This window comes from Leuciscus leuciscus, assembly GCF_965113295.1.
Source record: "Leuciscus leuciscus genome assembly, chromosome: 23".
NCBI lineage: Eukaryota > Metazoa > Chordata > Actinopteri > Cypriniformes > Leuciscidae > Leuciscus > Leuciscus leuciscus.
In genome coordinates, this window is record NC_138747.1 from 15,207,006 (window position 1) to 15,222,647 (window position 15,642).

General features: G+C 35.8%; 1 protein-coding gene across 2 annotated transcripts; it reads left to right on the forward strand.

The window, feature by feature from the left end:
* Positions 1-368: 368 nt before the first annotated feature.
* Positions 369-7,082, forward strand: slc2a9l1 (solute carrier family 2 member 9, like 1). 2 transcript variants are annotated; one of them, XM_082155421.1, is made up of 12 exons: positions 369-460; positions 813-908; positions 2,219-2,379; positions 2,480-2,604; positions 2,692-2,821; positions 3,559-3,707; positions 3,818-4,005; positions 4,201-4,311; positions 4,408-4,509; positions 4,591-4,666; positions 6,038-6,165; positions 6,610-7,082. In XM_082155421.1, exons 1-12 carry the CDS (start codon positions 374-376, stop codon positions 6,793-6,795), a joined length of 1,539 nt encoding a protein of 512 aa, XP_082011547.1. In that variant the 5' UTR covers positions 369-373; the 3' UTR covers positions 6,796-7,082. The 2 variants fall into 2 exon arrangements, with proteins under 2 accessions (XP_082011547.1, XP_082011548.1); XM_082155422.1 differs by having other exon boundaries at positions 2,698-2,821.
* The last annotated feature ends 8,560 nt before the right edge of the window (positions 7,083-15,642 follow it).

A 15,642-nucleotide genomic window follows, 5' to 3' on the forward strand; every position in this document is an offset into this window, starting at 1 on the left:
CCGTCTGGTTGTATGGTATATTGCATCTACAATTATTAAAAATATTTTTTTAATCAAATGTATTTATTTTTTGACACTGTTTTTCTTTCTTTTAACTTTTCCACATACTCCCTTGCGGCCCCCTTGGGGTCCTTGGGCCCCTGTTCGAAAACCCCTGATTTTTAGACTCAAGTTCACAGCCTTTCAATGTTCAATATTCTGATGACCATACAAAGTGATACATTGCACACATTTAAAATAAAGCTATTTTATTCTGGAAAAATCTGAAAAAAAAAAAATGTATATAGCTAGAGGTATTTTTAGAAGACAAAATGTGACGAGTCATTCCAGAGTCAAAAATTAATCAAAATCCTCCCCAAACTGCCTAACGGAGATGACTCTGTGTTTATTGAAGAGAAGCAGTCGTGCTTCATGGACACAAAACAAGAATATAAGCATGAAGAGCATACTGAAGGAACTGGTAGGAACATTTTACTAGCTATGTAGCCTAATAATTATATTACCAGACCTTTGAAACTATATGAAATCTAGTGAAATGAAATCTGAACTATTATAGGATGATAAAGAATCTCATTATTTAAACAAAATCATAATGGTGAAGATAAGTATTGCTGGATCATATGTCTCTGTGAACTATTTTCTCTATATCTTTCAACTAAGTGCAGAGTTAAACTCTTAACCAAAGTTTACTCATTTACTCAGAATGTGACTCTGTGTCATTCTTGAACTACAGAAAATCCTCTGTGCTTGTTGTGAAGTATCGACATGTTGAATATGAATGTAGTCAGTGAACACTGTGGCTATAATTTCAGGTTGGCGGGAAAGCGCTTGTCTTTATCATTGTGCTTGGTTTGGGTGGATCATTTCAGAATGGATTTCATCTCACAGCGATCAGCTCTCCGTCTCCAGTGAGCACTTGTATTTCTATGTTATTACATTAAGAGTGCAGGTTACATTTTATTTTGAAGTGTCCTTGTTAGTGCCAATCTTAGTGAAATATGGTTCAGTGGAGTTCTATAGAACCCTCGGGTTCTTTATGCTAACTCTTTATGCTAAGAAGGTTCTACAAGTCTTAAAAATTAAGGTTCAAAAGTGGGTTTTTGCAATGATGCCATAGAAGAACAATTTTGAGTTCCCCAACTCTCAGTGAATTTTTTTTTTCTAATTGTGAAGAACATTTAAATATCTATGAAAATGGAATGGAACCTTTAGAGGGATAGTTCAACCAAAAATTAAAATCTTGTCATCATTTACTCACCCTCATGTTGTTCCAAACCTGTATGAGTTTCTTTCTTCTGCTGAACACAAAAGAAGATATTTTGAAGAATGTTGGTAACTGTTCAACAGAAGAAAGAAACTCATATTGGTTCAAAAGGTTCTTTATAGAGTATTTAAATGTTCTTCACAATAAGAAAAACATGGTTTGTTTAAGAACTTTTCACTGAAAGTTTCTTTGGGGAACCCAATATGGTTCTATGACTATGAAAACCCCCTTTTGGAACCTTCATTTTAAAGGTTGAGTTAAGGTTCTTCATGGAACCATTGATGTCAATAAAGAACCTTTTATTTTTTAAAGTGTAAGGATAAATGTCTTTAATGATTGCATACTTTCAGGTTATTTATTTATTTTTCTAGTGATAATGTGTGCTTACAAGCTGCTCAATTCATAAAATGTACTCAAAATAAAAATTATTTAAAACAAAATTAATAAATGAACACCCATAAAATGATGGGAACCCCTAAGCGCCCGACAGAACCCTTTAAGTTTCTTTATAAAAAGTGATCAGTTGACTTAACTTAAAAATATTGAGGGAATATTAAGTTATGTGGAATTTTTCTATTACACATTAAGTTTATTAGGCTACTTAATAATTTTAAGGCAACAGGGTTCCTTACTTTTTTTTAAGTCAAATCAACTGATCAGTTTTTACAGTTTACTTTTAAGATGTAATTACACATATAAGTAGGGTTCATTAACAACATTACTTATATGGTGAGGGAAAGGGTTTGATTTAGTTGCTTGTAATTATGCATAATTTACCATTACTATTTGGTAACAAGTAGATGTAACATGTAACAAAGACACTTTAAAATAGTGTTACCATATAAAATGATACAACATTTTAAGTATCAATTATTTTTCTATTGCCAATTCAGTACCATATGTACCATCTAGGTCAATCAATTCAGGATTTGTGTCGAATCTGTTTGCCCACAGTACATTCAGAGCTTTATTAACAGCAGCTGGATGCATCACTATGGAGATGTCCCAGGAGAGAAGACCATCACCTTTATCTGGTCTGCTGTGGTGGCTCTATACGCTTTTGGAGGTCTCATTGGCTCCATATCTGTCCGATACTTAACCAGTCGTCTGGGAAGGTTAATGTCACCCATCCTCATCTCCTTTCTCCTTTCTGACTTCAGGGTAAAAAAAATAAAAAAAATGGATGCTCATTTACTGTTCACATTCTTCTTTCAGAAAAGGAGCCATGCTGTTGAACAGTGCCATCGCAGTTGTGGCCACAGTAATCATGTACATTAGCAAACCTGCATACTCATTTGAGTTGATCCTTGTGGCACGCTTCCTAATTGGATTCGGAGCAGGTATGTCAGACTGTATTATAAATATCTAAGATGTAGCTTAATAATAAGTGATGTGTATTGTGATTTGCTTTCGCTCTTTGTTGGAAGGATTAGGTTTGAATGTCCATACCATCTACCTTGGTGAGAGTTCACCAAAGAAAATCAGAGGCATGGTGACACTCACAGCCGCTACCTTTTTGTCTCTTGGTAAACTGGCAGGACAATTTGCTGGCCTCCGGTAATAATTAAGTATTAAAGTTGCAATGAAACAGAAGAGATAGATCATTTCTTCCATATTGTAACCTGAGAAATGGATTAAAGTCTGCATGAAATGATTTTCATCCCTTTTGTGACGGCTTCTTGAACAAGAACAAATGTAGGGCGGGACTTGATTTTTGTCCATCAGGAATTGATTGGATTGTTGGCTCATTATGCTTTGCTATTGGTCGATCGCATGTGAGTGACAGGTTGCCCCGCCCTCGCCCCAGTAAACACGTCATCAGAGAAGAATAGAGATGTTGCTGCAAGAGGTAGCGGAAGATATTTCAATTATAGATTATGAGGATGAATTAAAAAAAATTAGCGATGTGCATGGATAAATCGGTTATGTTCCTTAAAAAAATGTAGATTTCATGGTGACTAATGAAAAAATAAACAAAAACAAAAAAAGTATGACGAGGCTTGGTTCTATCCATTGGTTGTTGATTGGATGGAGGCAGATCTTAATGCGAGCTTAAAGTCGATTGTAAGAAAGAGGCGGGGTTTAAGCAAACAAAGTTTAATTTCACCGAAAGATTGAGTTATGACTTTTTGATTGAGAATAACAAACATGCTAAATTGTTCACAATAAAATCAAAAACATTAGTATTTCATGCCTACTTTAATGTTTGATTTAATTTAAGTGGCTTCTGGAAACTAATCTTTTCATTATCAATATTTTTTTGAATTGCTTTAAGATTCTCATTTCATTCACAGTGAAATTCTTGGCCGGGAAGAGTGGTGGAACATCCTGTTGTGCATCCCAACGTTTTTTTGCGTGGTTCAGTTGGCAGTCTTGCCATTCTTCCCTGATGCTCCACGATATATTCTGATAGAGAAGGGCAACGCTGAACAGTGCAAAAAGGGTGCATTACATTTAACCAAATAATTGCAATTTTATGTAACTGACGAACCTCTTGTATGTCATCGCAACAACCTTTTGTGTTAAATCACGGATATGTGTTTCCATCGGCAGCACTGCAGTGTCTATGGGGACCAGGAGATTATAAGCTGGAGATAGAGGAGATGGTAGAAGAACAGGCAGTCATTGGAGAGGAGCACAATAAGAGTCTGATGGATCTTCTGAGAGACAAACACTTGCGCTGGCAGGTCTTTTCCCTGCTGGTCATAAACGGATGCATCCAGTTCAGCGGCGTCTCTGCTGTAAATCATTTAGCTTTTATCGTCAATTAATCATATTGTGCTTCTATATATAGAAATGTGTTCTGATTCAAAAGTGACCAAGTTTTCCTATGTCATTGTGTTGTCAAAAAGTATCCAAGACATCCTTTAATGGTTACAGAAAAATGGTTACAGGTACCTTGTGAGAATGTGATCTTTTACCCTTCTCGCTCACAGATCACCGTCTTCTCTTTCAATATCTTTTTGGAAGCGGGAATTCCAGTGGACAAGATCCGTTATGTCACTCTGGGCATAGGAGCATCAGAAGTTCTTGTCTCCATAACCTGTGTAAGTTCCAGAGAAGTTCCAGAGACTTGGGATTAGGGTCATTTTTCATTAAGGAACATCATAAATCATCTTTGTGGTGTTTGTGTGCATGTGTAGGGCCTGCTCATTGAGAGTGTGGGGAGGAGAGCCTTGATGTGGAGAGGGTTTGGGGGAATGTCAGCCATTATGGCATTAATCACCGTCACCCTGTACCTAAAGGTTAGTTTCATTCATTCAACAGCCCACAGCAAGCACCAAACAGACCTTATCATTATCATCTCATCTCTATTTCATCTGCAGGAATACAGCTCTGTGATTCCATACATCACAGTCATCCTCATTTTCCTCTTCATTATTTTCTACGGAGGAGGCCCAGGTAAAGCTATTTGCATATTTATATGACATTTAGTTCTGTTTTTTATTTATTTGATTGGTCGGTTGGCATTTCAAAAGTGCTGTTAAAACAATTAAATATAAGGGGCAGTTCACATAGAGAATTTTTGGCATTTCACTGCGCTACATTTTCATTGCTTTCTATGTAAACATGGGCTCGATGAAAGTTTGTCTTGTGAAAATTGTGGCGCTCAAGTTAAAAGTAGTTCAGCTTTTAATAAATGCATCTCTAGACCTTGGGTTTTTGTTTTAATTCCACTATCTGCGTCTCGTGTTTTAAAATGCATTCTGTGTGAATGGCCCCTAAGTTATGGAATTCCATTTATTCAATTGTTATTTTGACAGCTTTGGAATTCCATTAGGGACCATTAATATGAATGCATTTTTACATTCCACTGAACAGCATTTCCATTATTTTTTTAATGTAAACATGTACTAGATGGATGCTTGACAGTTGGGCTCATGTCTTTTGCAGCAGGACTTTTCACTGTTTGTATCAGGGAATTTTTCAGTATGATTACATTGTTACGCTAGTAGGTGGCGGTAAGTGACCATCTTTATGAGTGTGACATTCAATTACAAAATGCTGATTCATTTAGGAGCGAAACAAGGGACCCATTTCACAGACTGATCCACAGTTATCAAAAACATGTTTTCTGCTATATATTGTTTTATATGACCTTGTCAGTAAATGACAAACAACTGCTGCCAGGGTGTTTCTAATTCAGTGCCTGAGGGAGTGGTGGCAAATTTGACATCTTTCTCTCTTTTGACTAACGTTATCAATCCCTTTATATTTTTCCTTTTGGAAAGTCATGGAAACTCTTGCTGACTTCTGCTTCTGAGAACCTCCGGAAACGTTAAAAGGGTCCAGTGTTAATGAGTGAATCATTGAATCATTCACCTTACTGATTCATTTAAAAACTTTGGCTCATTCAAAAGTCGATATGCGCGCCAGGCAGTCAAACTATTTTCTCTGGCAGATCAAAACAAACTAGAAATATTGCATCCAAAATATGCAGTCATATTTACTGTTTTTCTGCTAATTTTCAAGGGTGAAATCCAGTCATTTCAATAGGAATCCAGGACAAAGTTTTCCCCCATGCAACTTCGCATCAGGTTCAAGTTTGGTCACAGGGATTCACCCGTGTGATTACTTCGATGACTTTTGAAATGTCACTGAAATGTCACTATTGTGATAATGCAATTTTCACTATATTTACATTATTGATCTGTTGCAAGCATATCACGCTCTTAATCGTATTGTTGTATTGAAAACAGCATTCTTTGTGTGATATTGTTTAAGATAAGAACATATTGGTTATAAACTGACAAGTCAGTTTGTTCTGACCAGCTGGAACAGTCATATCGCTCGCCAATGAGATCTTCATCCAGTCATACCGCCCAGCTGCACTTGTGTTTACCGGCTTCCTGCGCTGGCTGGGATTCGCCATGCTTGGATTCATCTTCCCATTCCTTATTGTAAGTCCATCAACTAAGCAATACCACAAAAATATGCACCTTTATTATCAGCAATGTTTGTGGATTCAGCCACTTTATTAATGTTAAAATATATAGTAAAGTGTGTGTGCTCCACAAATGCAGCATTATTGAATGTCATTGCTATTACTGTAGATTTCATTAATGGTTCATGCAAGAAGCTTTTGCCATCATAATTAAAGCCATTTATTATGGCTTTATTGTGATTCTCTCAAAGCCTGTCTCCTCTTTATTTTATACAGTCACAAAAGACAAACTAAAATACAGAATGATTCTTTTATGTGTGCCCTATTATATGTCTTCTTCCTGAACAATGTGTAATACCAGGTTTTCATCACACCTTTTCGCTGCTCCTATGAAAACCGCTCTGCTGAGACAGAGACTCACTTTAACAAAAGGCCACATTTCTCATCCATGTTTCTGCAGGCCGCTCTGAAGTCTCTGAGCTTTGTTCTCTTCTCCTGCGTTTGTCTGATAGCTGCTCTCTACGTCTTCTTCATCCTTCCTGAAACAAAAGGCAAAACTCCACTTGAAATTTCCCAAGAGTTTAAGAACATCAGAGCGTGTGGATCCTCCATAGAAGATGCCATTTGCTTAGAGACTAAGCTTTAAAGTTGCCATATTGATTTAAATATGGATGAATGTGGACTGGCATTGCTTTAACATATTTATTTATCAACATTATATTTATAAAGACTGCTTAGTTCATATTATAAGAAAGTGATGCTGTATACAGTCAGCTGGATGGATGGTCTTGGGTTTATTTTATATATTAGACACGCGATAATGGCCGGATGACTGTATGTTATCCAACTTAATGCATTAACAATAAATAAATAAATAAATGCACTTGATTCTAGACTAGTTTTTTAATGAATAAAAATATTTGAAATCCAAAACTTGTTCTGTTATTTGATCTGCGTGTTTTATCGCCACTCAAAACACTGTGAAACTTCAGGACCTTTTAATTCTAGTTTCTTTTCTTTCTTTCTCAATGACTGAAAAATGTCTAACTACATAACGTAATGTTGAGAGTAACCCATGTTCATTTCTTAAATGTTCATTAACCAGCCAATCAAATATTATACTGTCAATACAATCTCTGAAGAGTTAAGTGAGGTTAACCCCATTGTATCGGCCCACCTAGGTAATTTCGCACCCCGTGAAGGTTTAGCACAGACTCTTATCAGTCCCGGACAGACTGTACGGGGCATCCCAGCGTCATTAGCAGTTTAATAGGTACTATGTGAACTTCATAGACCAATAATGATTGACATAACTAGAAGCTTTATCACCGCCTCAGCTGTTTCACAGGATTAACTGGAGGAATAATTTAACTGACTATCAATGATTATGGACATCCCACATCATATAGGAACTACTTTTTTTATTTAAATGTTCCCAAAAGGGAATGACCCATTTCTAGTTAGAAACTAGTGAGGAGATTCAAATAGGCACAGGTTTTGACACAGAATCTCACAGACCCAAAGTCAATCATGTTGATACTTGTTACTAATATACCTAATAGACCTGATATGTAGTTTACATAATACAGCATCATATATTACTTTATTATATATTTTGGTGTTTCTTCAGATTTTGCTAGGTTTTTCATTTAAGTCATCCTGGATGAAAGAGTCTGATAAATAAAAAAAATTTATTAAATGAAATGAAAAATGGATGTTTGCATAATTTTAAATGTGCAGTCTATTCAAAATTTCATATTCAGATTTCATAATTGAAATCTAAAAAAATCTATTTATGTATAATTTGTCTCAAATGTACACACATATACATATATATATATATATATACATGTATGTATATATGTATATGGGACGAGTTCAGATGCAAAAGCCTAAATTATTGAACTTAAATATACGAGCCTGATAAAAATTATCATTCTAGAAGAAAATTTCAGATGGCACTTAGAGGCTTTTGCATCTGAACACACACACACACACACACACACACACACACACACACACACACACACACACACACACACACACACACACACACACACACACACACACACACACACACACACACACACACACACACACACACACACACACACACACACAACTTACTGTTATATATATATATATATATATATATATAAATGTATTTACTTACTTACTGCCCATTATGCCTCTGGCATGTAGGGCAGCATATATATATTTAGCATATATATATATGTATATCTGATATATATCTGTTATTTTTAACACAAATCAATCCCTGCGTCATATATTAAATAACCACCCATCTATACATAATTTCATTTCGATTTAAATTATGGGACATTATACAATATTTTCAACTGCCAAAGGGTGGCGCTGTATATTCACTTCAGAGTTACAGTAAAACACACTGCAGTGCGATCAGCTTTTAATAAGAACCAAAGAGGGATGTGTTATTAAATTCCTTCAACAGTGATACACGAGAATGTTGCACCAGAAGCACTTTTCTTTATTACCAACTATGATTTTACCTCTTGGTAAACCTCTTTTATGACAATGTTAATATAGTCGTCAGCCATGTTTCCTTTCAAACAGTGGAACTGATTACTTGAACGTTCTGATTCATTTTAAACCTATTTGATCGATCTATACTGTGACTTTGTAAAACTATTACTAAAGTTTTACACAACAAATTAAAAAAATTTAGCCTGCCATTTTTTTAAGGACTCACTTTTGTAAAATGCTTTTCTGTTCTGTTTTTTCTTCTTCTTTTTTTCACATTCTCTGGAGAGAACATGGTCAAATATAGGCCACTCCACAGTTCTTAGCTTTGTGCTGTGCTGAGATATGATATGCTTCTGGTTTATTTTTGCTAAATCTAATACAGTAAGTAGAATTACCCATTTCTTATTATTATCAAGGCTGAAAATATTTGTGCTGGAAACTGATTATTTTCATCTTCTTTTTTCAAAATTCTTAGATGAAAGCATTTAGTATTCAGTTCTTTAAAAAGAAAATGATATATATAAACACTTACTAACCCTAATCTTTTGAACGGTAGTGCAACATTTGTTTTTTTTCTTCTTTATGTTCTCCATTAAGACAACCTAACACAGCTAAAATGCTAACAATGCAACCAGTTAGCAGTCACCGCTCAATCACACAATGGGATGATCTCATGAAAAGCTCATTATTGTAACTACAATGTGACACCAGTCCTCTCTCTGGTGTGCATATGGATTTCGTTCATTCTGAGTGTCCTTGGCTTGTTAAGTGGTGGACAATTCTGAGAGTGTAAAATGAATTAGGGGCTGAACACACTAATAATAGCTGACCGGCATACTGACACGGCACTCAGCAGCAACGAGTAATTTGTTCTCCAGTCATATCGCTGCCACTCCGCGAATGACTTAATGCTATGGAATCTGTGAAGCCAATGTTAATATAATTAGCTTCATTAACATTCCTGCAGCATATAATTAATGTTCAGTTGCCATCCCATCAAGTACATAACTGTTATCGATCATTAATCTTGTAGATGAGTGTGCAGACAGATGCATCACAAGGTCAATGTGCAAAGCAAATATCCATCTCACAGTCAACGTTTACCATTTTTCATCTTTTAGAACATTCACACTGTAAAACATTTTTAAGTTCAGTTGTTGCCTTCTTTTTTTTTTTAAGTATAATCAAATTGGCTGTACAAGTCAGCTCATTTCTTAAAATCTTGTGCACTGTAAAAAAAATATTTTAATAATAGAATACTATTTCAGGTTTTCTATGTGAAAATTTCATGTTTAATTATGTGTTACTTCAATTTCTAAGTTGAAATTGGTTCAATAATTTTGATGTGATAAAGCAATAGAAAAACATTATGTTGCATGACTTATTGATCGTATATATATTACATCTGAATTATAATACAAGCAGTAAAAATGATAAAGTATACAAATATCCTACATTACGGACATTACTTTTATGCAACAACAAAAAGCACACACGCGCACGCACGCACGCACACACACACGCACACACACAAAAACAAAACAAAAAAAACAGCAAGAACATTCACATTCAGAAAACCTTAAAAGTATAATTTAGAATGAAGAAATTTTTTAATTATATGCAATTATCAGCTGATTTGTTTGGATCGGCAACATGCCATAGTAAATGAGCGCAAGTGCACAGATGGGTCAGCTCAGTAAGGTCATTAATATCTGTAAAATGACTAAGGCTGCAGCTGGAAATCATGGGGCCTTTGGCACTATGGGATTATCTCCTATGTGTGAGTAAGAAATGAATATCTCTATGTATGTTAAACAGTCCTGAGACCTCCTGATCCGAGGATTATGAGCTCTGAATAGCTCCATTTAGCTGTGGTGGCATCACAATGTAGACACACAGCGTTCATTGTAATTGATTTGTCATTGAGGTCAAATACCACAGGTTGCTGTATGGATATTTCTGAATGGAAACAAATAGTGCAGAATGGATTTGAATTTAGAATTTTTAAGAAAATTTACTGGCCATAAATATTTTTACCAGCCATGAAACATTGATTAATCCTTATTAAAGTTACAAAAATGATTCAGCCAAAAGCAATGAGTGATTGTTCTTTGTCTTTTGTTGCTTGATTAACATTAAAAACACAGACAGCAGCAGGAATGGAATATAAGGCTGCCGTCACTTTAAGAGCTAATGCACGGATCCAATATACTGTTACACATGCACTTTATTTCTCAACTGTTTACGTTCAGTTAAGACATAACTGACTGTCTACAAGGATGGCAAGTAGAATTTAGTTTGAATATGTCTGTTCAAGCGCAAGAACACGTGAAAGAGAGCTAAATACAGTATTCACGCGCTTCGGAAACTTGCACACAGAAAACTTCCCACACAAATTGACTTCCCTTTCGCGTCTTCTTGAGCTCAAATATTTAAATTGGCAAGGCTTATAGTTTCGTGACGATGCAACACTGCCCTGTCAACTGTCTCGTTCACTTTTTTTTTTACATTCATGTTATCACAATTTTGCATTGTTAGAGTTCATAAAAAATTACCGGCCATTGCAAACTGGCAATTGACACCGTTTCATATACTAGCAAACACCGATTTTTACTCACATTTGGCATGTGGCGAGTGTTAATTTTAGGCTCTGGGTACAGGGATGATGTCAAAACCTGGAAGACTAAAGTTTTTTTAAAACAGTTTCAAAATGTGCATTATTGATATGGGTGTGTGTAATTTAAACTGTAGAGAAAAACGTTCAAGTATCAAGTTGTGTTTACCAAGCTTTATTTTACTCGTAAATTGAAGAACCCTATAATAAAATTCCTTAGGAAAATCTTGAGGGAACCAGTGGCAAATTAGTCTACCCGGTTTTAACGTCATCCCTGCACCACTCTATTGTATTTGTCGATAATGTGTTGTATCATGGATCATTGTTTCTGATAATATATTCACAGTATTTTAAATTAGCTACAAGCATGACGGCTTCCTGTGCATGGATATATGCGTTTTGGCATAACTGACTGAAATGATAACTCCCTCAAGAGGTTTGATGTCATATATTTGGCGTATGACTGGTGACATCCAGCTGGTGACATGAGAATCTCATCAATGGATAATATCATGCAGACTGAAATTAAAGCTTCATATTAAGTCTACCTCAACATCTCCTGAATGAGCAATGAATATGAAACCTTAGATCAGGACAGGGTTTGAATTATAAGAGGGAGAAGTCATAACAAAAGAAAGCACATATTCTTTTTAAATGCATAGAGCACAAAGAAACATTGAATCAACACAGAATCAATGTCTCTGGCTGCATTATATATATAATAAACATTGAATATCTGACATCTTTTGCTCAATAGGTATATTGAATACACCACCAAGTTAGTCAGGTCACATATTTTCTCTGGTAAATAGGCACTCGCAAAATTTGCTTCCACCTGATATGGTAACCATAGAAACAGCAGGCTCAAGAACTTTTCACTCTTTTTGGAACAGTGACTAAACATACTGTCAATATGTATCACTCTATTACAGATTTAGATATCACACAAAAAATGTTGGTTATTAAATATCTTTAAAATCTAGGCTAATCTTATAGCGAACCATTCAACTGTGCACGTTTATTTATTTATTTTTGACGTCTGAATGATTAATGAAAATGTCATAACTGGACCTTCCGGTGAAACAACAAACATCACTCTGGTGACATATGCAGAATACTTGAATTTCATGTACACAAATTCTGTGAAGCAGATTGCAAAGTTTCAGGTTCAAATAAACAGATCTTTCAGAAAATAGATTGGATTCATTTGGATTGAAGGAAATTGGTGCATGCAAACATAAATAATGTTTTAGGATAACATATTACAGTACAATTGGTCCCAGCTAAATTGGGTCCAAAAAACCACTCCATATGGAAAACCCTATATGAGACCAACTATTGTTCAAGTGGTTTCAAGCTTCCGGTAGTCTGAGGCCAATTTTGCTCAATCTTTAATTTTTCAGTTTGAAACTGGATGACTTCAATAGAAAATGCTTTGAAACAACAGTTAGAATCAAACATGCAAAGGTTCATGGCTTTAACTTCAATGCCCCAGAAAAAAAAAAAGCATCAAAATCTCTGGATAAAAGACAATAATATTTAAATAGGAATACCAGCAGTTGGCTCTCTCAAGTCAACAAATAATGACTGCAATGGCCATGTCACGTCATTGAAAGTGCTTTTTACATCAGTTACCTCTGACATGAATGCTCTAAAAGCATAAAGTTAACCACAAATTGCTAAACCGACATTTCATTTCCACAATAGATGGATAGACTATAAACTCATATATTTTATATATATGTTGTTTTAATGGTTTTAAGTATAATGCCCGCTTTCAACTCTGGCCCTTAGATTAATGCAGTCATGGCCCACAGATTAATATTGGGTCATAAGGGGGATGAATGTCAACTCTAAGAGTCTCTTTCTGGTTTTATGAGGTGTTTCTTCAATAAAAGACAGCAGAAACTCTTGGTCAACGAAATAGGACTCTTTTATAAATTAAATGGTTAAGGAAAAAATTACTTGTGAGGTAAAACATGTCATTTATAATCGTATTAAAGATTTCATTAAGATGTCAATGTCTCTGAAGGTAAGGGAAAGATAGATAATATTAAAGGTCCCATGTAGTCAAAACTGAAATTTCCTTGCTTTTTTTCATGATAACAGGGGTCTAAGGGCTATGAAACTACCATATAAGTTTCAAAACAGTCAATCCACAGACAAATGCACACAGCCTGCATAAAGTAACTGTGCCTTTTCACGAGCCATTGTGACTTGCGTATTTATGTGATGTCAGAACTACTCAGTCACCAGCCCGAGCACTGCCCACCGTCAGGACATCATTGCACAGGCTTCCGAACAACATTAATATAAGAGAACAGTGGCTAATGTTTATTTATTCAGAAACGCTACAGCAATTTAGTTCGACCTTAACCGTCTGTACTGCATATTTCACAAGTGACTGGTTCGTCAGGCACAGTTCAATGCCGGTTTTTCAAAGAAAGCTACTCCTCAAAGATGCTGCGGTCCCTACAGTTCATAGTTTTACAAGTTTACCACATTTACCACAAATAAGTTACACCTTTTACAGAAAAAAGTAACATTGTAAAAGAAATTGATGCATGTCAATACTGTATCAGTATGAAAGCAATTAGCTTACTGCATTTGGTGTCTGTCTGCTAACGTTACATTGTAATGCAGTTAAGTCAAGAGTTTCAAAATCAGTGTATAACTAACGTTAGCTGCTAGCTATTAACATAGCCTACATATTTTGGAGATTTAAATCGAATTTGACAAAAAAAAAAGTTGTTTGTCTCCTGTCGTCACCGATTCGGGGTCTGAGTCCGGCTCGAACAAGGCCGGAAACATTTCCCTCAGCAATGTCCATCATTACAGGTGTTTTATTTACCTTACTTGTGAGCATCACCAAGCCACAGCAGGCTACAGCATACATGACCCTACCTGTGGTTGGCCTGGCCGTGCGTCACTCAGAAAATAACAGGCCAATCAGAAGAGAGGCTCATGAATATTAATTGCAAAGGCCAAAATCGACCTGTTCTGAGCTCATGAGAAAGGAGCTGTAAAAACATATTGGGATGTTTTTGGTAGGCTACTTATACCGCAAATATATATTCTTAAGGACATCAAAACCTAAAATAAAACTTCAGAAAGGTGTACATTATGGGACCTTTAAGTAAAATGTCCAAAACTCAAAAACAAATAGACCAAGTTGCAAGCCTTTGCCACCTAAAATGTGGTAAATGAGAACAGACAGGAGAATTTGTGTATTGCAAACACATGATCATCCAGCAATCAGGGATGCAGTAACACGGTTGATTGGAGACCGAAATGATCTGAAATTGTCAGGGAAAAACAGACACGGGCGTCTCTTAACAGCTAAGACAGGTCTGACACTCTCCATTATGACTATAAGTTACGCCTGGGCAGTTTCACAATTTCATGGTTTTGCTTTGTCTGCAGTATCAGCCCTCGGTAGACCTCTGGGAGCTATTTTTAACATTATATCATGCAGTCCGTGCCAATTTGCCGTGCTTTCAAAATTGCCCCTGACATACAGCAAAAATCACAATGAAATACTGTGACATTAAATAACCATCAAATAGAAATGTGTTTCGTGTGCTGAAGTGGCACTCTGATGTTGAGCAATTGTTGATCGATATGGAAGAATCAGACTGCTTCCTTCTCGGCATTCACGTCATTGATAAAATAAACTATAGCCTAACGTTACTGTCATTAAAGTCACAGTGCAGTTACTCACCCTTATGTTGTTTGTTCAGAACCCCTGTGACTTTCAGACGTTTTGAAGAGGTTTAGGTGTAGGCAACTAAATGTTTCAGCTCCATAAAGGACACAAAAGCATCACAATTTTAGGCTTGATACGTGCGTTACTTTTTTTTAGCTTAGAGTCTAGACCGACATGTAAGTTACGTAAATATCCTACAAGCTCCAAGCGCCGAGTCAGTATCGAGATCCGACTCGTGAATGAATCGAACTTTAACTCTTTTCAATGAATCGAATGATTCGTTCATCATTTTTATGCTGACTCAATGAACCGATCGTAGTTAACACGTTAAGATTATCAGTGAATAAATACACTTAAATTTAGGTCTGTTGTTCACAAAAAGCTAGTGAAACTAATCAACCGTTTCGATTTAAAATAATTTTATATTTTTTGTGCCAGTGTAAACGCAGTTTTAAAGGGATAGTTCACCCAAAAATGAAAATTGTGTCCTCATTTACTCATCATTTAAGCCCTCAAGTTGTTCCAAACCTGTATGAATTTATTTCTTCTGCTGAACACAAAGGAATATATTTTTAAGAATATGGGTAACCTAACAGTTGTGGGACACCACTGACTTCCATAATATGGAATACTATGGGAGTCAATGGTGCCCCACAACTGGTTACAAA

Bases quoted from the DNA above. Each gene is read 5' to 3' on its own strand.
- slc2a9l1 (XM_082155421.1), top strand. From the start codon at position 374: ATGACTCTGTGTTTATTGAAGAGAAGCAGTCGTGCTTCATGGACACAA. The intron at 461-812 runs GTAGGAACATTT...CTATAATTTCAG, and splicing joins AGAGCATACTGAAGGAACTG to GTTGGCGGGAAAGCGCTTGT. The intron at 4,667-6,037 runs GTAAAGCTATTT...TGTTCTGACCAG, and splicing joins TTTCTACGGAGGAGGCCCAG to CTGGAACAGTCATATCGCTC.